General features: G+C 49.0%; 8 protein-coding genes across 9 annotated transcripts; 5 read left to right on the top strand and 3 right to left on the bottom strand.

Moving 5' to 3' along the window:
- Positions 1-96: 96 nt before the first annotated feature.
- On the top strand, positions 97-6,550 carry FOXG_18524 (uncharacterized protein; the record flags this gene model as incomplete). Of its 2 annotated transcripts, XM_018398638.1 has the most annotated exons (6): positions 206-323; positions 424-987; positions 1,051-4,178; positions 4,287-4,517; positions 4,567-6,162; positions 6,219-6,549. In XM_018398638.1, 6 exons carry the CDS (start codon positions 206-208, stop codon positions 6,327-6,329), a joined length of 5,748 nt encoding a protein of 1,915 aa, XP_018237317.1. In that variant the 3' UTR covers positions 6,330-6,549. The 2 variants fall into 2 exon arrangements, with proteins under 2 accessions (XP_018237316.1, XP_018237317.1); XM_018398637.1 differs by having other exon boundaries at positions 97-323; positions 424-4,178; positions 6,219-6,550.
- Positions 6,551-6,648: 98 nt separating this feature from the next.
- Positions 6,649-7,484, top strand: FOXG_03286 (uncharacterized protein). The gene has a single exon (XM_018380930.1). The coding sequence runs from the start codon at positions 6,674-6,676 to the stop codon at positions 7,370-7,372; it is 699 nt and encodes a 232-aa protein (XP_018237315.1). The 5' UTR covers positions 6,649-6,673; the 3' UTR covers positions 7,373-7,484.
- Positions 7,485-7,529: 45 nt separating this feature from the next.
- Positions 7,530-8,274, bottom strand: FOXG_03285 (uncharacterized protein; the record flags this gene model as incomplete). The annotated part of the gene is made up of 3 exons (XM_018380929.1): positions 7,530-7,813; positions 7,879-8,001; positions 8,064-8,274. The coding sequence occupies 3 exons, from the start codon at positions 8,272-8,274 to the stop codon at positions 7,530-7,532; spliced, it is 618 nt and encodes a 205-aa protein (XP_018237314.1).
- Positions 8,275-9,876: 1,602 nt separating this feature from the next.
- Positions 9,877-10,488, top strand: FOXG_03284 (uncharacterized protein; the record flags this gene model as incomplete). The annotated part of the gene is made up of 3 exons (XM_018380928.1): positions 9,877-9,913; positions 9,965-10,045; positions 10,112-10,488. The coding sequence occupies 3 exons, from the start codon at positions 9,877-9,879 to the stop codon at positions 10,486-10,488; spliced, it is 495 nt and encodes a 164-aa protein (XP_018237313.1).
- Positions 10,489-11,121: 633 nt separating this feature from the next.
- Positions 11,122-11,637, top strand: FOXG_03283 (uncharacterized protein; the record flags this gene model as incomplete). Its single annotated transcript, XM_018380927.1, has 1 exon — positions 11,122-11,637. One exon carries the CDS (start codon positions 11,122-11,124, stop codon positions 11,623-11,625), a length of 504 nt encoding a protein of 167 aa, XP_018237312.1. The 3' UTR covers positions 11,626-11,637.
- Positions 11,517-13,454, bottom strand: FOXG_03282 (uncharacterized protein). Its single transcript, XM_018380926.1, has 4 exons — positions 13,334-13,454; positions 12,659-13,279; positions 12,473-12,607; positions 11,517-12,420 (listed from the first exon to the last, which is right to left on the bottom strand). The coding sequence occupies exons 1-4, from the start codon at positions 13,382-13,384 to the stop codon at positions 11,671-11,673; spliced, it is 1,557 nt and encodes a 518-aa protein (XP_018237311.1). The 5' UTR covers positions 13,385-13,454; the 3' UTR covers positions 11,517-11,670.
- A 550-nt stretch (positions 13,455-14,004) lies between these two features.
- FOXG_03281 (uncharacterized protein) lies at positions 14,005-15,168 on the top strand (the record flags this gene model as incomplete). Its single annotated transcript, XM_018380925.1, has 1 exon — positions 14,005-15,168. One exon carries the CDS (start codon positions 14,005-14,007, stop codon positions 15,166-15,168), a length of 1,164 nt encoding a protein of 387 aa, XP_018237310.1.
- A 10-nt stretch (positions 15,169-15,178) lies between these two features.
- Positions 15,179-19,238, bottom strand: FOXG_03280 (histone acetyltransferase). The gene is made up of 3 exons (XM_018380924.1): positions 18,232-19,238; positions 18,136-18,183; positions 15,179-18,087 (listed from the first exon to the last, which is right to left on the bottom strand). The coding sequence occupies exons 1-3, from the start codon at positions 18,908-18,910 to the stop codon at positions 15,482-15,484; spliced, it is 3,333 nt and encodes a 1,110-aa protein (XP_018237309.1). The 5' UTR covers positions 18,911-19,238; the 3' UTR covers positions 15,179-15,481.
- Between the last annotated feature and the right edge of the window lie 131 nt (positions 19,239-19,369).

The following is a 19,369-nucleotide window of genomic DNA, read 5'->3' as shown; positions in this document are numbered from 1 at the left end:
AAGCTACAAAATTCTTGTCTGAGGCAGCAACGCACTGGGGCCTAGGTGCGACAGACCTTAAGCTACTAAAGCCACTGAAGTACCTCACCCTAGCTCAATCAACTTCTCTTCTCCACATGCACGCTCATACGCGTGCTCGCCCTGAAAAATCGCAGGAGCGCAGACTGACATCCACTCCTTAACTACTTCATCATCGGCGACCATCATGTCTTTCGGCGGCGGCTTCGGCGGCTTTGGCCAAAACAACAACACTTCTGGTGGCCTCTTTGGAGCCGGAAATAATAATAATAATACCACCACAGGCGGCTTTGGCTCAACATCCGGTACGCAAATTTTACTTCATCGCATCGCTGTCATCTACCATTGAGAGAGGAATCCAGTGCGCGAAGCTCTATCGACATCGAAATACTAACAGCATCTTAGGCGGCTTTGGATCGACAAATACTGCTGGCGGCTTTGGAGCTAAACCTGCATTCGGTTCTACCCCTACCAACACAGGAGGTGGCCTCTTCGGCTCCTCGACTGCCAACAACAACACCAGCACTGGCACAGGGTTTGGAGGTTTTGGAAGCAACACAAACAACACCACATCAGCGTTCGGTAGCAACACAGGAGGTGGTATGTTTGGAGGCAACACTGCCAACAAGACTGGCTTTGGCACCACAGCCAACACCGGCGGATCGCTCTTCGGAGGAGGCAACAACAACACCACCACCACCACCGCGGCGACGGGCTTCGGCTCTGGATTCGGCTCTGGCACAGGATTTGGCGCCTCAAGCACCAATACCCTTGGCGGCGCTGCGGGCGACCCTCCTGGCACTGCAGTTGCGGCCTTCCAAGCATGGAGCGAGAAGGAAGCCAACAGTACCTCGACCAACTCTTACCAAAACATTCTTTTCCAGGACCCTTACAAGAAGTGGTCGGCTGACGAACTTCGACTTGCCGATTACGTTCAAGGAAGACGACATGGCAATGCTACTGGTGGTGGTGCGTTTGGCGTGAGCTCAGGTTTTGGCGGAGGGTTTGGAACTAACACAAATACCACCGCAGCTTCAGGCTTTGGGGCGAACACGACGGCCAACACTGGTGGTGGTCTTTTCGGATCCAACACGAACAACAACACTTCAACACCCAGCACTGGCTTTGGCTCGACTGGTTTTGGAGCAACCAACAACAACACCGCCAGCGGAGGCTTGTTTGGCAGCACTGCGAACAAACCTGCTGGAGGCCTATTCGGCAGCACCACCACGCAGGCGAACCAGACTGGCGGCGGTCTTTTTGGAGGAGGAAACACCAACACTACAGGTGGCTTTGGTAGCACGAACACCACCGGAACTGGCTTCGGTCAGACGAACACGAATACCGGTGGTGGACTGTTCGGAGCCGCTCAGAACAAGCCTGCCGGTACCGGGTTCAGCTTCGGAAACACGAATACCAGCACTACGGGTGGATTTGGAGCCAGCACCACAAATAACGCGTTTGGCGCAAACAACAACACTGCAAACAGCGGCGGTGGTCTCTTCGGCGGCAACAACACTCAAGCTGCCGGCACTGGTGGTGGCCTCTTTGGACAGAACAACAACCAGACACAGCAAAACACCAGTGGTGGCCTCTTTGGCCAGAGCAACCAAACACAACAGTCGGGCGGATTGTTTGGTGGCAACAACCAACAGAAGCCTGCTGGTACTGGCTTATTCGGCAACACAAACACTGGCACAACTGGCACTAGTGGTGGCCTATTTGGCAACAATCAACAGCAGACGAACACGACTGGCTTTGGTGCCGCCAACAACAATGCTACTGGTGGTCTGTTCGGTAGCAAGCCTGCCCCAACTGGTGGCCTTTTCGGAAACAGTACCACAGCTCAAACGAATACAGCTGGAACTGGCTTCGGCGGCGGTTTGGCCTCAAATACTCAGATGAACCAAAATACCGGCGGCCTCTTTGGTGCTGCCAATAACCAGCAGCAAAAGCCCAGTCTGTTCGGTGGCAGCACCAACAATGCTGGAAGCAGTCTCTTTGGCGGCCAAAACAACCAGAACGCTGGATCTTCTCTGTTCGGCGGCAGCACAAACCAGCAACAGCAACAGAATGGAGCTTCAATCCTGGGTAACAGCCAGTCCGTCAACGCCCCTCAGGGCCTAACTGCCAACCTCAACGACGTTTCGGCATTCGGTTCTCCTGGTCTGTTTGCTGGTCTCGGTGGAAACGAAGTCCAGAATCCAGGACCCCTGGCTACTCCATTGAGTGGTGGTTCAAAGCCAAGAAGAAGCTCAATTCTGCCTATGTATAAGCTGGCTCCGGCTTCTGCTTCTCGATATGCTACTCCCCAAAAGCGAGGCTTCGGTTTTTCCTACAGCAACTACGGAACCCCCTCGGGTAGCCCCGCCAGTAGCATTTCCAGCACACCTGGAAACCTCGGTCACAGTTTGTTAGGCTCTAGCAGATCTGGAAATCTCAGTAAAAGCCTGTCGACCAACAACCTGCGCCGCAGCTTCAACACCGAAGACAGCATTCTTGCCCCCGGAGCTTTCTCTAATGGATCTCAGCCCAGGTGGTATGGAAGCACTGGCTCCAAGAAGCTCGTTATCAACAGAGACATCAGGAGTGATCTCTTTTCAACACCGCAGAAGGACAGAGCCTCAGATGCCGGAACTGGTTCCCGAAAGCTCTCCAAGCGTGTCAGTTTTGACACAAGCAACGTTGACATGGATGACAGCACACCTGTTCGTGGTGCCCTTCCTGCTGCTAGCGATGTTGACAGCCCAGCCAACGACGAGACCCCCCGTCAGACCCGCACAGCCAATGGCTCGAACGGTTCGACCGGCTCTAAGACTCCTGAAATGGAGGAAGTAAAGGGCAACGAGCTGGCTATCGTTCATGAGGAGGACAACACTGCCACTCCCGAGGCTTCATCTAACAGTACCGCTGATAATGCTCCCGGACAATACTGGATGTCACCTCCCTTGGAGGATCTTGAAAAGTTGAACCGCATGCAGCGCCAAAAGGTTGATGGCTTCACTGTCGGTCGTGACAACGTTGGCTACGTGTCTTTCAAGGTCCCTGTGGACATCAGCAACATTGATCTGGCTGATATCTGTGGTAACCTTATTGTGCTTGAGCCTCGATCTGCTACAGTCTACCCGGTATCAGCCAAGAAACCGCCAGTCGGCAAGGGCCTCAACGTTCCGGCCAGGATTGCTCTCGAGCAGTCATGGCCCCGCGGTGGTAAGCGTATCGCCAATGACCCTAAACGATTTAACAAGCACGTTGAGCGTCTCAAGCGAATCGAGAACACAACTTTTGAGAGCTACGACAAGGAGACTGGTGTCTGGGTCTTCTCAGTAGAGCACTTCACCACTTATGGCCTTGATGACGATGATTCCGACGACGAGGAGATGACGCAGAACGAGCCAGCCGCCCCCCAGGAGGTGGCTCTCGATGCTTCCATCAACTCCGTCAACTCCCCCATGGAAGATGACACATTCGAGTTTCGAAGACATCGAGGTCTTCCCGGTGGTTTCGACGATGAAGCTCAAGCCCTACAACCCCAGTTCTCTGGTGAGCAGTCTTTTTTAGGGGTTAGCTCCGCGGATTCCGCACCCAACGATGTCAGGCTGTCCCTCGAGGAGGAATACGCCGATGATATGGGTGATGAATATGACGTGTCCGAGGATGAAGACATGGCGAGGTCTTCTCTCGAACCGCATCTGGCCGCGGAGCTCGACGACAACTCGTCCGAGGGTGTTCCGGAAGCCGTGAAGGCGACTCCTGGAGGCATCCTCAGAGCTAGAATGCGAGCTGTTAAGGACTCTGCTGGTCCTGTGCAGCTGGAGGTTGCTGATGGGGACGATTGGATGGAAATGTTGAGAAAAACTGTCAGCCCAGTCAAGCGAGACCGACAGCTTTTGAGAGAGCTGAATGACTCTCCCTCAAGGCAGACGGGTCTACTGATCGACCTTGACAAGAGTGGATCAGACACTTTACGGAAATCATCCATTTGGAGGAAGAGTATTGCAAAGAACGATAGGTTGGACAATTTCGCGGCAAGCACCATTGGCATGGATAAAGGCCGTGGGTTTGCGACTAGCATCGACCTCATGAACTCATTGTTTGAGAAGCCCAAGCCAGCGCCCCAGAAACTTCAAGCCTCAGTCTCTGGCAAAGGCTTTCCCAAGGTCGGTTCCCTAGTTGTTACCTGAGTGGCCCCAGAATGTAATTCCTGGAGGTTTATGTATCTATTGACTTATAGTATATGAATTGATGCTAAAATTGATTTTGATTAGTGGCCCTACGAGCGACAAGACAAGACAATGACTTTGGACCGTTACGAAAAGACTTTCCACGACGCTGGCCGACCTACCTGGGGTCCTGACGAGACACTTGTTGTTCCTCGACCACTGGCTTCAGAAGGCAGCCGACGATCTCTCACCCATAATACCGACCTTGTTTCTTTTCAACGTTGTTCGATTCAGACTGAAAAGCAAGAGCTCCGCCTAGCCTCATTCGCAATGGAGGTTAGTTATTGAGCATCGACCTCCAGACATATGCTGACTCGTCATGTAGCAATCCAAGCGATACCTGGGCAACCAGGATAAGCTCACTGAAATCCGAATTGTTGATGATGTTCCTTTTGCCTCCCTCAACGTTACTCACTTGCAGAATGTCTTCCACCATCAGGACATGAACGATCCCGCAAGCATGCAGGAGAAGCACGTCTGGGAGTTGGCCAGTATCCTTTTCGACTCGGTCAACGACAATAGTCAACCGGAGCACCTTCTCCGCAGGAACAAGCTGTCGCATTTCTGGTCTCTTCTTGTAGACTCGGCCTCGGCTACGACTATCGGCCTGGCAGGATCGAGCGAAGAGAAGGCTGTTGCGTGTCTAGCTGGCCATCGGATCATCGATGCTTGTAAGCACCTTCTTGACGGGAAGAATTTCCGCCTGGCCACCTTGGTGCCTCTTATTGGCACTAGTGATGCTGCCAAGAAAGACATGCGAGAACAGCTCAAGGCATGGCACGATTCAAAGATGCTCTCGGAATTTTCAGAATCGATCCGTACCATCTACGAGCTCCTTTCGGGTAATGCATGTGTCTGCGAAGGTATGAAGGGAGTGCCTGTCGAGGACCGCCTAGACTCGTTTGTTATTTCGAAAAAGTTTGGACTCGACTGGAAGCAGGCCTTTGGTCTCCGACTATGGTACTCGATCGCTCAGCAGGACGACCTAGCAGCTGCAGTGCATTGCTTCAAGAATGACATCGACCAGGAGAAGGAGTACCTTCCGTTGCCTTGGTATATTGATCAGGGTATCAAGCCCTTGTGGGATGATGTCGACTCCGATCGCCGGCAAGATCTTCTCTGGGGTCTTTTACAGTTGTACGCCAATGACAGCACCGACCTGGAGGCTGTGTTGCGCCCTGAAAACTCGCAGCTCTCTCCACTCGACATGCGGCTGACTTGGCAACTCGGCCTTGCCCTTGCATCTAGTGGCAAGGTTTCTTTCAGCCAGGATGGTGCTGAAAAGGCCGACGCCGCTACTCTTGCTTTTGCCTCGCAACTTGCAAGCGCCGGTGAATGGCTCGAGGCAGTGTTCGTTTTGCTGCATCTGAGCAAGCCCCTCGCCCGCAAGATAGCTATCCAGGAACATCTTGCCCGACATGCTGGCTTCATCGGCGATGAAAACTCTTCCGCTTTCCAGGTACTCACCGAAAAGTTCCAAATCCCTTCGTTGTGGATCTGGGAGGCCCTGGCTCTGTACATGCGCAGTGTTAAGAAGGATGCGTACTCAGAAGTGCAATGCCTCCTGCGCGCCGGCTCTTTTGTGGAAGCTCACCGTGTTCTTGTTAAGGAGGTTGCACCGCTAGCTATTGTTGAACGCGACTACGCGGACCTCTCTGCTCTTCTCTCTCAGTTTGAAGGCCGACAAGAGCTCATCTCGGACTGGCCGCTTGGAGGAGAGATCTACAATTTCTTCCTTCAGCTCATTCAGCATCGCGCGAGGCATGAGACTGCACCGCAGGCAGTTTTGGAGAAGCTTCTTGCAGGCTTGCACGCGATGGACAAGGAAACAGGAGATTCTGGAGTCCTGCGGTACGCTGCCGTGTCAGACATGGCGGATGAGACTGCCAAGGAGATTGTTAAAGCCAGCAAGAAGAGACAGGTATGTTTTAGCAGATGGATTACAAGGTTGGAACAGTTACTAACTATACATTTCAGGATATGGAGTTAAGGTCTAGGATTCTCAACCTGCCTTTGACACAAGATCGTCTTTTGGCTTACTCAGTGGACTTGAGCATGGACCGATACCGAGAAGTTATGTCTCACTAGGAGATGGACGTGGACGTGAACAGTATAGGATTGATGCCATATTGGAGTGGTTATACGATAGTCTAGTAATGCAGGTGGACGTACTAAAAAGGAGCAAGCGTGTCTTGAGGGTGTGAGAGTAGGGCGGGCATTCATTTATGGTCTCATGAGATCGACTTGTAGAAATAGTCTAGATAGTTGCATGGAGCATTGGTAATTAGGAAACAATTGCGTTTTGGGACCTCTTGTGTTGACTGTGATGTACTCCTAAAGTTGTAGCTTTACTGCGGCAGACCTACCTTAGATTTATACGTGGGGTCAGTGGATCGCCAACCTCATTGGAAGTTTTGGCCACTGCAAAGCTGATGGTGAATTCAAATCATTCAGATGCCATCTTGCACCAAGTATTTGCAGGCTTCGTCATGTCTAAACCAAGGAATTGGCCAGATGGCTTCCCGTATCTCAAGGCACCTCTTCATGACAAGAGTCTAACTCCAACGCACATACAAGCTCTCAAAAACAAACCCTCTGCTCCAGGCGGCATTCCAATCATTCCACCGCCGGCGACAACAACACCGTGCAATCTGGTCAAAATCCAGCCCATTTCTGAGCCGTCACACCCAGCAAACGGTCAAAGTGGTCTCTTCGCAGCTCAGAATCTTGCGCCTGGTAGCTTCATTCTCGCGTATCTCGGCCGAGTGCACTCAGGCTCGGCATCCTCAACAGAGAGCGACTACGATTTATGGCTGGACCGAGAGCTTGACGCAGCTGTTGATGCAGCGAATGAAGGAAACGAGGGACGCTTCGTGAACGACTTTAGAGGCGTGGGGGAGAGAGCGAATGCGGAGTTTAGGACTGTTTGGTGCGAGCGATGGGGAGAGCTTTGTGTGGGAGTTTGGGTGCTTGGAGGTGGGAAGAAGAAGAAGGGAGTAGGGATCAAGAAGGGAGAGGAGATTCTTGTCAGCTACGGTAAAGGATTTTGGGGAGAGAGGAAAGCCGAGGAATATGAGTATGGTTATGAGGGAGACAATGGGGAGGGAGTTGGTAGTGAAGTCGCATCATGATGTGCATTTGGAGATGGAGATAGTTTCAGTTATTGTGTTTTGACGTCTTATCACCAACATCTTACTCAATTTCCATAAATGCAACAATAAAAATATTCATTGGATCCTTAGGTACCTGTCCTCTTTACCCTCGACTGTCGGTTCGACAACTACCAGTTTACAACTTGGAAGACCATTCGTTAACCTCCATGTCTGCTTCATTTGAGATGAAGGTAAGGAGGGTATTATTCATCAGAGAGTGGCTGGCCATGAGTGTACATAGCAAAGTCAAGACTTGGACGCCATAGGCAATACTCAAAAGGTCTACGGAACCGTCTATGTTGTCTAGCAGCATGATCTTGGCAGTCGCTAGAATGGAGGTGCCGATGCAGCCGAGCGCAGACAGAATGAGGAAGATGAAATGCATCTGAGCTTTTCTGTAGCACTTGTACATGTTCTGGCCTAAAGACAGTATCAGTCAGTACTGAGTAGTAGAGCATTGGGGAGAAGCAGAATTGTTAATTTACCAAGTCCATTGTCGTCCCCAGGAGGAGGCATGCAGGCCTTGACTTTTGAAAGGCTCTTGGCCACAATGAAGATGATTGCGATGGATAGAAGGAGAGCGAAAACGGCGACCCCAGCGAAGGTGACTGTAACGTCAAGTTAGATGAGATCAGATTGAGACGGTTCTCGAGAGGGGTTGAGAACATACTCATTACATAAGAGTATTCATGGTCTAGAATGCTCTGAACATGTTCTCTGAGTGTTGCTGTTTCTGTTGCAGTGGCAGTTGGTCTAGATGCTGCTCTGTATGCTGCCTTGGCCGCTGCTCTGGCCATTTTTGGGAAGCCAAAGGCATCAGAGTCAGGCCTCATAAGGTCATCGGCATCTAAAAAAGTGTTGAAGTTGCCGTCTCCAGACATGATGATGGTGGTGGTGGTGGTGGTGGTGGTGATAGACTTGGGTAGACTTGGGTTTGATGATTTCAGGGTCGAGGATCGAGGAAAGAGAAGAGTATGGTGATAATAAAAGGAAGAAGAAATAACAGAAAAACAACGTATTTATTCTCTTCAGCTTGAAGTTTAATCACAAAGTCAGGCGTGCATGTTGCACGCATGAATTGTACACCAATCACATAGATACTCGTGTTGTTCTTGTGGGCTTGTCGTGAAATCCAAGTAGAAATGAAAAAAATTCTATCTCAGTTGGAGCAAATAGAAACTCATTCTGGTTGCTTCTTCGAGCATAATACCATAACATGCCAACGTTTAGACTCTTCGAATTGAACCTATCACTGAGCTTTTGGTTCTGGTTAAACTTTGGAGATGAATACTTTTGTATGATAATTAGGTACACGAGACATGCGCAAGAGTCTGTTTTGAAATTCTATATAGGCTTGATAAAGGTTTCTTCCCTTCTTCTGCATCTTGCTTTCTCGGTTTCAAGATGCTCTATGTAAAGCATCACCATATGCGAATGCAGCCAAAGAGGAAAGACGATTCACACTCTGTTCTTAAAATACAGATACATTTATTCTTTGACCCCTCAGATTGTGAAATCAAAAGCTCAATATCTATCAGCCTTAGGCAGCCTTATCCAGCGAATCTATATTTACTTTTGGGTAGACTCTACATGAGTGTACGATTTGACTCGTACCTGGTTGAGCACTCGCTTCATTATGCTCTTCCACCTCGCATCTGGCTGCTTGTTGACACCGTGAAGAATTCGTCGCCATATCTGTAATCTGTGTGTTATCTACAGTGATTACTAAGGTCTTTTTCTCATTTCCAGTATATTATCCCGGATGGTGCTATACAATAACGGCGCTCAAGGCCTTGGAGAGTATCCTTGGCTATCTCTCTTTGGGATTGAGCTATCCATGAATATCACGCTGTCTCTCACGTCAAACCATCTTCCATTTATTCAAGAAATATTTTCCACGCCGACTGGAGAGACTTTGTAGAACTTTGAATGGTTTAGATGCGGTCAACAGAGCGATGAGACAATAACCAAAAGGTAGCTTTCCCATCATTTTGTTTCTGAGAATGAAATGAAGCATGTGTACTCTATAATGGTCTGAAAGTATTCACGGTGTTCATGATGATCTTCTCAAGCTTAGACACGGTTCATTGGGTCTACTTCGCTGAGTCTATTGTCACCACATGACACTTGAAGACGTGTCCTTCTCTGATACGGGCCTTTTGATGAGTTGAAGGTAATTCACTGATAGTATCTCTTCCGTTGGTAACAACCTCGCTCACGATTGGTAGAGAGCGTCTTCTTGATATGGCGCACAAACTATAAACATGAGAGGCCAATTGACTTTTGGTCTGTATGTGCAGCTGTATCGATGCATTTTCTTGTGAGGTTTATGATAAAAGCAAATAGGTATGTTTAATATGAGGATCTTTTCCCCCTGTGCTGTCTTCAAATTCCTTTCTCCTTCCTGTCAAACATCTCAACACTACAGCTCAATCTTTACCGCCAGACTCCAACACGAGTAATCATCCGTAATAGGCGCCAACATGTCTCTAACGGGAGACAAACAACGCCTTGCCATGTGTTAGTGTATTGAACTGGGTGGTAATTTGTAACTTATACTGACTCTTCTAGGTTATGGCTATGTTTTAGTAGCCATGGCTCAGTTGTCTCTGGTCATCGTCGCATCTGTCCTCCACAAGGACATCACGCCATGTAAGAAATAAATACTCATTGATATACCGAGTATTTGGAATTGTATGACTGACTCTTTCGTTCCAGATACAACAGCCGCGTATAAGAGCTACCAAAGAGCAACACGTATCACCAGCGGAATGGCCTTTCTCCTCATGGCAGTCCAAGTCTACCTCTCCGTCATCGTCACCCTCCTCGACGGCCCCAAGGTTGTCATTTTGTGGTTTCTTATCGCCCAACTAGTATCTACGGTGTACTTTTGCTATATCCCCTTCAAGTACCTCAAAGGTGTCGCACCGCCCATGGAAGATGAATGGCTCCTGGCTGATCAGGATGACTTGGAGCTGAAGCTTCTCTCGGACAAGATGGATCCGTCATCCCTGAACGGACAAAGCAGGGTTGCAGACTATAAAACCATGGAACTTGTACGGTTGTCTAGGCCTGGGGATGCTTGTCGTGTGTAAGACGTTGTCCCTGAACTGAGAATGGCGGGAGGGTCTCTCGAGAATGTAGATCAACGTCTCTCAACGGGCTCCAAGGTGAGCTTGATTATCGTTTAGCGAGATAGATGTCCAGGTTACCTGGAAGATGAGGTATACTATGTAACCTTGACTCTTGGTTTATCGCTTGTAGAGTTCTAAGTGTCTACTAGGTACACAGATACAACGCAATAGTTGCAGACTCGTTTAATAGAACTAATGTCACTGTCATATGCTTCTATGTGACTCTTCAGTGACTTACCTATATATATAAACCCAACGTTTTGTTAGTGTGACTCTGCTCCTCCACTTACATCTTCACCGTAGCATCGCCATTCGTGGGGGTTTCCTAATTGGGAAAGCGGCGCGAGGAACCTTGCATATTGAGGTTGAGCTGACGATCACGACCAAAAGGTCAAGCAAGATACGGCTGACGCTCGCGCTCTCCAAGGGCCGGACATACTTACAAACCATGTATAAATAAGACTGTTGCTTTCTTTTAGTCTTTCTTATATCTCAATCATCCGATCAATCTCACATCTCCATCTTCCCATATCCATCCATATATTCTTCACTTACACGGAATACACATACCGATCATTACCTATCTCATTAACCATGACGTCTCAAACCTCAAACTCTTCTCCTCGTCTTGTACGAACTACACACAATGAGGATGGAACCTCCATTTTTGTCCCTGACGCAAATGTCACACCCTTTCAACCCTTTGGTCCTCAAGGCAGTGGCTTCAACATCTTCGACGTCCGTCAAAACGTTCCCATCAACAACACAGACTCTGTCCCATCATTTGAGAACTCTCTTCCGAGATGTCCTCCTAAAGGATCCCTCTTCTGCATGACCCAGATCCAACCTGGTGGCAAAGCACCTATGCACCGTACCAAAAGCCTTGACTACGCTGTAGTTCTGTCGGGTGAGATCGTGCTGGGGCTCGACGGTGGAGAGGAAAAGACTGTCAAGCAAGGACAGGTCATTGTTCAACAGGGCGTGAATCACAGCTGGGAGAATAGGGGCGACGTTACGTGCCAGATCATCTTTGTCATGATTGGTGCTGAAACTATCACTCTTAAGGATGGAACGGAATTGGAGGAGACTGTGTTCTGATGACATAAGGGAGTGTACTACTGTGATTTTCGTATGTTTATATGATTAGATCTCGGATAGAACACCCAGGCTTGACTTCATGCCTGTACACTCTCTGATCCTCCCAAACACTCTCTGTGCATCCTCCTTCTGTGAATTTGTAGTTAAGGCACTCTGACTTTTGATGATTTTCGTCGGCCAAAGCAGAAGGTATGCACCGACGGCCTGCCAACGAGCCGTCTTTGACTCCGAGTGCCATCTACCGAGGTGATCGATATCGCCAAACGATTGAGGAACAGTTGCCAGGACCTCACTAGCCAAAAGCTGGACAGTATTGATTGATTCCGTGATCCGAGATGTGACACCAGAGTCTGATGGTAGTGCAGTATTGACCTTTTCCAAGCAAGCTACCAGTTTCTGATGAAGAATGATGCGTGCAGTACGGTGATAATTCCACTCATAGGCCATCCATAAGTCTGGATGAAGCTGAATAGACTCTGGCAACCAGAGTTTGGACTCTCTGTTATCGAGTATTTCCCCACGAGATTTAGTCTGAAAGCTCCATTCTGGTTTTTTTCGCCAGTGAGTAGCCTCTTGATCAAGTCGAAGCATCTCATCGATCAGGTGTAACAAATGGTGTGCTTCAATATCTCCAGCATCGATGGAAGTCAGTAACTGATTTGCTTGTTGACATATTTGGTTGATTGCTAGACCGTCCTTCTCTAGCTTTACCGAAGCCATATTGTCGTTCAATGTCTCAAGCCAATCTTGCGATTCAGGTAGTGGGCTTAATTGCTTAGCCAAATGTTGCTTTTGCTTCAAATTGTAAGTTCAGTATTTACATGGGCGCAGAATCAGGCTTGCTTACCAGTCTATGGTGAGCTAGACGGAACAGGCCCCAGCCACGGGGGTCATGGAATTGCTCATGGCCACGCAGTCGCAATATATGTGCCATGCCTTGGGCGTGCGCACCAGTCATTAGCGAATCAGGTATAAAGAGTGTCTGTAAGAGTATAAGCTTGGTAGATTGAGTGTAGTTGTGCAGTGTATTCACCTCGAATATGTCCAGCATAACCACTGTCATCAAATCGTAATCATCTGGTGTCTTGTTCTTTTCAGCCAAAGATTGTCCAAGGGCACTAAGAGCATGACCATAGTACTCTAGTGACCTCTTGGCTAATTCCTCTGAGCTTTGTTCACGAGAAAGGTCTGCGAAAGCACATGCTTGAACAGCAAATCTCAACGCATAACGGCCCTCAATGTTGACTTCTTTGAACAAGCAGGGGAGATGCTCGAGAAAACCAGGGGAGGATGACTCGTTACAAGGAAGCAACACATATTTATCCATGAATGTGTTCGCTATTTGGTCATCCTTGGAGACGGGCTCTGTTTTGGACTGGTCTTTTAACCATGGAAATGCTGCTGGGAGATTGATAGAAGCAGTTGAAGAGAACGAGCTCTCGGAGGCACGTTCAACTGATCTACTTCTGGTGCGATGATCTCGAGGAGATTTGGAGGTGTTAGAACGAGACGAGTTGGAAGGAGTAGAAGTTTGACTTTTCAGGACAACTTTTGCAGTTTCGTGTTGGAACATAAGGTCGCCTTCATCTCGATACCCTACACATAGCTCATTGCGGGCGATACAACGTTGACATGAAGGGCGACTGCGGTCGCACTATGATAATTCAGATTAACTCTCACCGAAAAGATTAATACACTTGTTAAATACCTTGACTCGTCGTTGGCGGCAGCGAAGACAGCCTCTACTTCGATGTGACATTATTGTTGCTATTGCTTGCACGTAGTTGAAAGGTCCAAGTTACCCCACGACACTAGTCAACTTGAGTCTCTATAAGAGCCAGGGCCATCAAATAGTCATAAGATCATGAACAAGAGACCAGATAAAACAAATCTCTAAAGTATGATAATGTATTGGCTTATCGGAAGGAATCGGACTATCGACATGAGCCTAAGGCTTACGTCAACTTCCAGCAAATGGAGCATTAGTGTTCACTCTCAAGTCTAGGAAAGAATATATCGCCAGAAATACTGTTTCCTAAGAATTAATACATATTCTAAACACCTGTTCAGGGTTTCTGAATGAGTAATTCGCCTTCGAGGCACAGGGATGTTCGGTAACCTATCCTTTGTTCATAAACACCATGTCGAACAACAGATCTCAGATATCTCCTGTCCAACTGAACAACATGACACTTGGCCGTAGCTCTATGAAGAAGACCCCGAAAGATGACACAGCCAGTCAACTATATAATCGTAGCCTGTCTTCGATATAATGACAATCTCAACGACTATCAAATCACATGCACTTTTTGCGATTTCAGCTTCAATAACCGGTTTTAATCACCAACATTCCCCAAGATATACAAGAAAATCATCAAAATGCCTTCATTCAATGATCATCGCATTAGAAAGTCCTATCCTCGTAGCAGAGGTCTCATCCGCGACAGAAACTTCCAACAGTCTCTGAATATCGACACCAGCCACCGCATTAATAAATTCAAGGCTAATATCTTTGCTCACGCGCACTTCTCACCGAACGAACCCAACCGACCAACCAGGAAACAGGAAGAGACATGGCTTCACGTTGAGCAGAAAGACTCTGTTTCTTTTCTCATGTCTTCTCTTCACTCTGCGGCTGACGACTGGGAGTGTAAGGACTGTAGCTGGCAGCTTCGTAACCTGGCAGCCAAGTTCTACACTCAATTCCACTCAAACAACAAGGGGCTACCTACTTCTCATCCTGTTGAACTGACTACTCCAGAACCTGTATCTTATCGACGTCGTCGTCGTCGAGACTCAGACGCCACGTCAACGCGCTCTGCTTCCTCTGCAAGAAGCTCTGTTTCTTCTAACCTTGGAAGCGATGTTGCGTATCTCAGACGCTGTGCACTGACAAAAGACGTTGGACAGGACGGCCAATCCTTCTACGGAGTGCATCAGGCTCATCTTGACCTCAGCCTCGGAGAGACTGTCAGCGTTCACATGCGTCCAACTGACCAGAGGCGAAAACTCAACGAACTCGGGCCTGGAACCATCATCTCGGCTCCTTTCCATAGCCAGAACCGCGACGACAAAGTATCAACAACAAAGTATCACACAGCAGTCTCTGGCTTCGGCCCCATCTACTCCAAGTACCGCAAGATGATCACCATCGAGATTTGGGGAGACCATGCCGTTTGCCTGCCCATTTACAGTTACAACGGCAAAGGTCTTGAGAACCGTGGAGGCATGGCAGACGAGTACATGGATATTCGTGATATCGATGACGAGGAGCCTGAAGATGGTGATACCCATCGCAAACCGCTCATGGCTATCCGCAGTGAAGGGTGGCATGGTAAGAACACCTTCATCTGTGGCAGGTCAGTTGTCAAACTAACTGAGAAAACCACTCACCACTCGTTCGAAAAGTGCTCGATCGAAGGATCTGTCAAAAGATCCGACTTTCAACGCATGTACAAAGCCTATCTTGGACTTCTGCAGTCAAAGGCGCTGGACGTCTTTAGCAAACCTGTCGAGGCTACCATTATACCAGACAAAACATAAACTAACAATAGGTAAGTCACATAGTTCTCTCTCTCAGCATTCATAGACACTCGCTAATACAAATTTCCTTTGTTAAAAATCCTATTCTTATTCCTATTCCTGTTCCTGTTCCTCATGCCTTTAACCTCCAAGAAGCATGATTCCATCCCATGACCTGTCTTGTCTAGTATTTCAATAACAATACGCTTGCTACAAACAACGACCCCTATCTCTGGCGAGATCAAGCCAATAAAGCAACCCACGCCGATCCTACCAAGGTATATAGTACATCCGTAACCCCAAGCCTTCCTGTAATCGACCGCTTTCAATAAAATTAGATATCCTCTCCTTCAGCATCCACGTCCTCTCCTTTAGCAGCCCCTTCCGTTGATCCCGATCCCACAGTATTTGCAGTAATTCCATTGACTTTAGCACCGTTAGTCTTCGTCGAGACAACGACCGAGTCTTCTGCTGCTGAGTCTTGAACTGCTACCTCCTGTTCTGGGTCCTTGCCTTCCGTGACAGCTTGCAATTTGGCTTGTCGATCGACCCAGCCGGGCGGTAGACCAGGGCCACTGGTAGCGTTACCGTAATCAGATTTCTTTGTTCCCTTTGGCCATCTACCTGGTCCACGACCGGTCCCTCCAGTCTTTTTCTTTGAACTCTTGGGTCTAGACGAGGATGGCCGATGGCTGTTGCTGGGACGCTTCGGTCTGGGAGCACTACTGGCTGGGCGAGGGACAGTCGGTCGACTGACACTTGGCCGAGCTCTTTCTCGTCGACCACCAGGTACGGCAGGAAAGACTTCAAAGCGGGTGAACGGAATGTTCTGATATGGTTGTAGCCAAGCCGGGGGGCCTGCGGCTTTTGCATCTTCCATTTCAACGTCCTTATCTTTCTCTTGCCCGGGTGCCACATCTTCAATAGACTGGACTGGCACTGGCTCCGCACAGTGGTTCTCGACTGGAGACTCCTGGGGTTGTTCTCTATTAATGTTCATTGAAGCATCACCGTCTGCATCTGCGACTGCTTCAGGAGCAGACGCATCGTGCTTCTCCCCATTGACCATTGGCTGATGATCCTCGATGGCAGCCGTACCATTTCCCTCGTCAATCTTGGCCTCGTCGTCTTCCCTTGGTGCGATGGTGTTGATCGGTGGGCCGAGTTCAAAGTTGACGGCATTGGTTCGGCCCATCACATATGGAGTCCAAACGAGAGCTTCGGATTTTAACTGAACGTAACCCTTGGCTTCCCACTTGCCCACGTATTCTCGACAGTAATCCAAATCGACTCTGAAGGCATACACCTTGGTCTGCGGATCTCTGACAAGGGCCCTAAGACCTTCCAATGCAGAAATGACATCGTCCGGGGTCATGCCGGTATCGGCGGATATCCGTTTTATGCTGAGCCCTTCTGTTGCGTGTTTCTCATTCTCCATCACCTTCAAAAAGTATCGACACAGAACCAGTCGCCAGTAATTGCGATATGAGACCAGGCCCATATCAGAGAGAGGCTTCTCGGGCGAACCCGTCTTCTCCTCCACTTTGGTGAGTAAGTAGGAAAAGTCTATAAGCAAGTTGCCATAACCTTTTCGTTGGTGTATTGGTAATGTCAGAATACATGAGACATTGTTCTGGCTGCTAGCCCTCTTTTCTTTGGAAAAGTATCCCACAAAGTGGTAACCTGTTTCGTTGTATTCGCATAAAACATAGAAAAGGAAGGGTTCAACGTCGTAATACAAAGTTTTCGAACCCAGGAACAGCTTGGCAAGAAGACACAGATTCTGGCAGTAGACCGGATTCTTGCGACCGTCAACTTCGAAAACCGAGACTGATCCATGACGATAGATCTCGTCTCCTGGTGGATGCTTGGCTGGGCATTTGAGTTTGTGCCTCCAAGCAACGTAGTCAGAGTTCATGTACTTCAGACAGAACTCGCAAATGTACAGCACGCGATTTATGCTGTATTCGGCAGGATACGGCGCAGCATACCAAGTATCGATTTCCCAGCCGCCAAAATCGATGCATTCGATCTCACTGCCGTTGTTGCCGGCCTTTTTCGACTTTCGCACAGGAGGGTTTGGGTCTTCTTGCATGGCCAGCAGAAGACGCGCTCTCCAGTCATCCTCGGCTTTCTTTAGAGTAGAGGTGAACTTGTTTCGATCATCCTCATCAGGGAGAGTCTTGGATGTGTCGGCCTCGGCTTCGGTCAATATGCCGCCGTAAGGCTTCCCCTTCATCTCATCGGCCTCGCGATCATAAAATGAATAAAATGGTTGTGAGTAGTTGTCCGATGTGAAAGGCGTGGGAAGGTTAGATATAGCTGCAGCTGTAAGGTTGGCTCTGGCAGCTGGAGCTGGAGTCGCAGCCAGGGCTGGTCGTTGAGGGGTCGGGCGCGTGGCACTACCTGGCTGCCTTCTCTTTTCTCTCTTTTTGCGAGATAAGATTTCTTTAAGGTTGCCAGGCTTGACATGAAGTTTAAGTACAAGTGAGGTACGAGTACGTTTCTCTATTGAGACAGGTGGGGGTCGTGGAACCTTGAGACGCACAGTTCTGGGAGGGTGGTGTCGCCCTGGTTCAGCGCTTCCATTTCGTGCTGTGCTCTCTGACCCTGCGTCTTGGGACTGGTTTCGTCGTCGTTTCCTCAGAGATAGCCCGTTTCCGTCATCTTCTAATGATGAAGATTTGCGTTTTCTCAAGCTGCGAGGAGCGTCAATCGGCTCCTCATCAAGCTCACTGTCATTGTCGCTTTGGGAGCTGGCATCTTCGTCATCGTTGACGTGCTGACCAGACTCATGCTCCCCTGGTACCTCTGGGACATCAGACTGTTGGGAGTGAATGTCGGCATTGTGATCAACATCGTGATCCTCCATCTCCTCATCTTCACTCCCCACGTCGGATTCTTTACTGAAGCATTCAGGGCATTTCCAAATTTCGGGCGCTGGTATTGTCAGCATTTGCCAAACTGTGCTTACACATTGAAACCTACTATTATCCGCACTCATTGCAGCCGCATCGCGCGCGCATTGTTGGTGAGCTGTACTTGATAAGTTTCCAAAAAGTATACTGATGTAGGTGAACTTACCATTACCACCACAACGCACACACGCCAAATAAACCTCAAACTCCTCGCTGGGGTCTTCGTCTTCGTTATGGCCGCAGAAGATGCAGTTGCTTGAGGCGGCCGTCTCTTCATCTTCATGATCTTCCTCGGCCTCTGCAGCATCTTCCCATGCAGCCTCCTCGTCAGACTCTTCGTCGTTTGCGCTTGGTGATTCGGATTTATCGCTTTCACTGTCATCGTCGTCGTCGCTTCTTGTCCCTGGTTGAAACTTAACGGCACCAACGCCTTCGTCTTCCTCATAGTCTTCTCCTTCGGCATCAACATCTTCCTCCTCCTCGGCATCTACGTCGTCTTCTTCATGTTCCTCATCTCCTTCAACGTTTTCATGATCTTCCTCATCGCCGTCTTGCGGAGGTCCAACACTGTCGTGAGACGATGTCTGCGGAGGTGCCATATAGTCGTTGTCCTCCTCTCCAGATGCGTCTACATCCTCGCCAGATGCATCGTGGTCGCCGAACTCGGAATCGCCATTCTCTGCTGGAGCTTGATTCGTACCAGAGCTTCCTTTGCCTCCGTTTGGCCTAGATGCGATTATTGTTGTTTCGCCTCCTGTTTCGCCTGCCGTCTCATATTCAGCATCCTCGTCGGAAACCATGACGCTGTGTGGAAGCTCTTCAGCCATAGTTTGTGCACCTGTCATGGTTACCCCCGCGTCCCAAAAGAAAATATCCTGAAACGAGAGCCTCGAATTTGCATATCGGTCGCTTTCGGTAGGTTGCGAAGGGTTTCTCGCAGTGTGGTCACGTCTGCTTCATCGCGGTACGCGGGCTTGCATCGAGGGACGGCCGGGAGCGAATGCGCAGTACTGGTTGCTTAAAAGAAAATTCGGGAGTGTATTGACACGCCCAAGTTAATTTGAACCACGCGTTCGTAGAGAGTCTAAAGATCGTAGAGATGCGATAGGAAAGCCACTGAATCACGTCGCGTCAACTTGTGTGATATCAAACAGCAGTCGCGGGAGCTAGTTGCCACAGTGCGTGCGACAGCTACTTAGGGAGCCCCTCCAGGGGAGAGAGAAAAAGTCCGGAATAGTAAAAGCCAGGGTGCTTACCGGCGGATTATTGAAGAACTGACAGTTTTAGTATAGTATACAAGTATA

Source organism: Fusarium oxysporum, chromosome 8 (genome assembly GCF_000149955.1).
Source record: "Fusarium oxysporum f. sp. lycopersici 4287 chromosome 8, whole genome shotgun sequence".
NCBI lineage: Eukaryota > Fungi > Ascomycota > Sordariomycetes > Hypocreales > Nectriaceae > Fusarium > Fusarium oxysporum.
The sequence above is the reverse complement of the archived record's forward strand: the minus strand, read 5'-3'. Positions and strand labels throughout refer to the sequence as shown.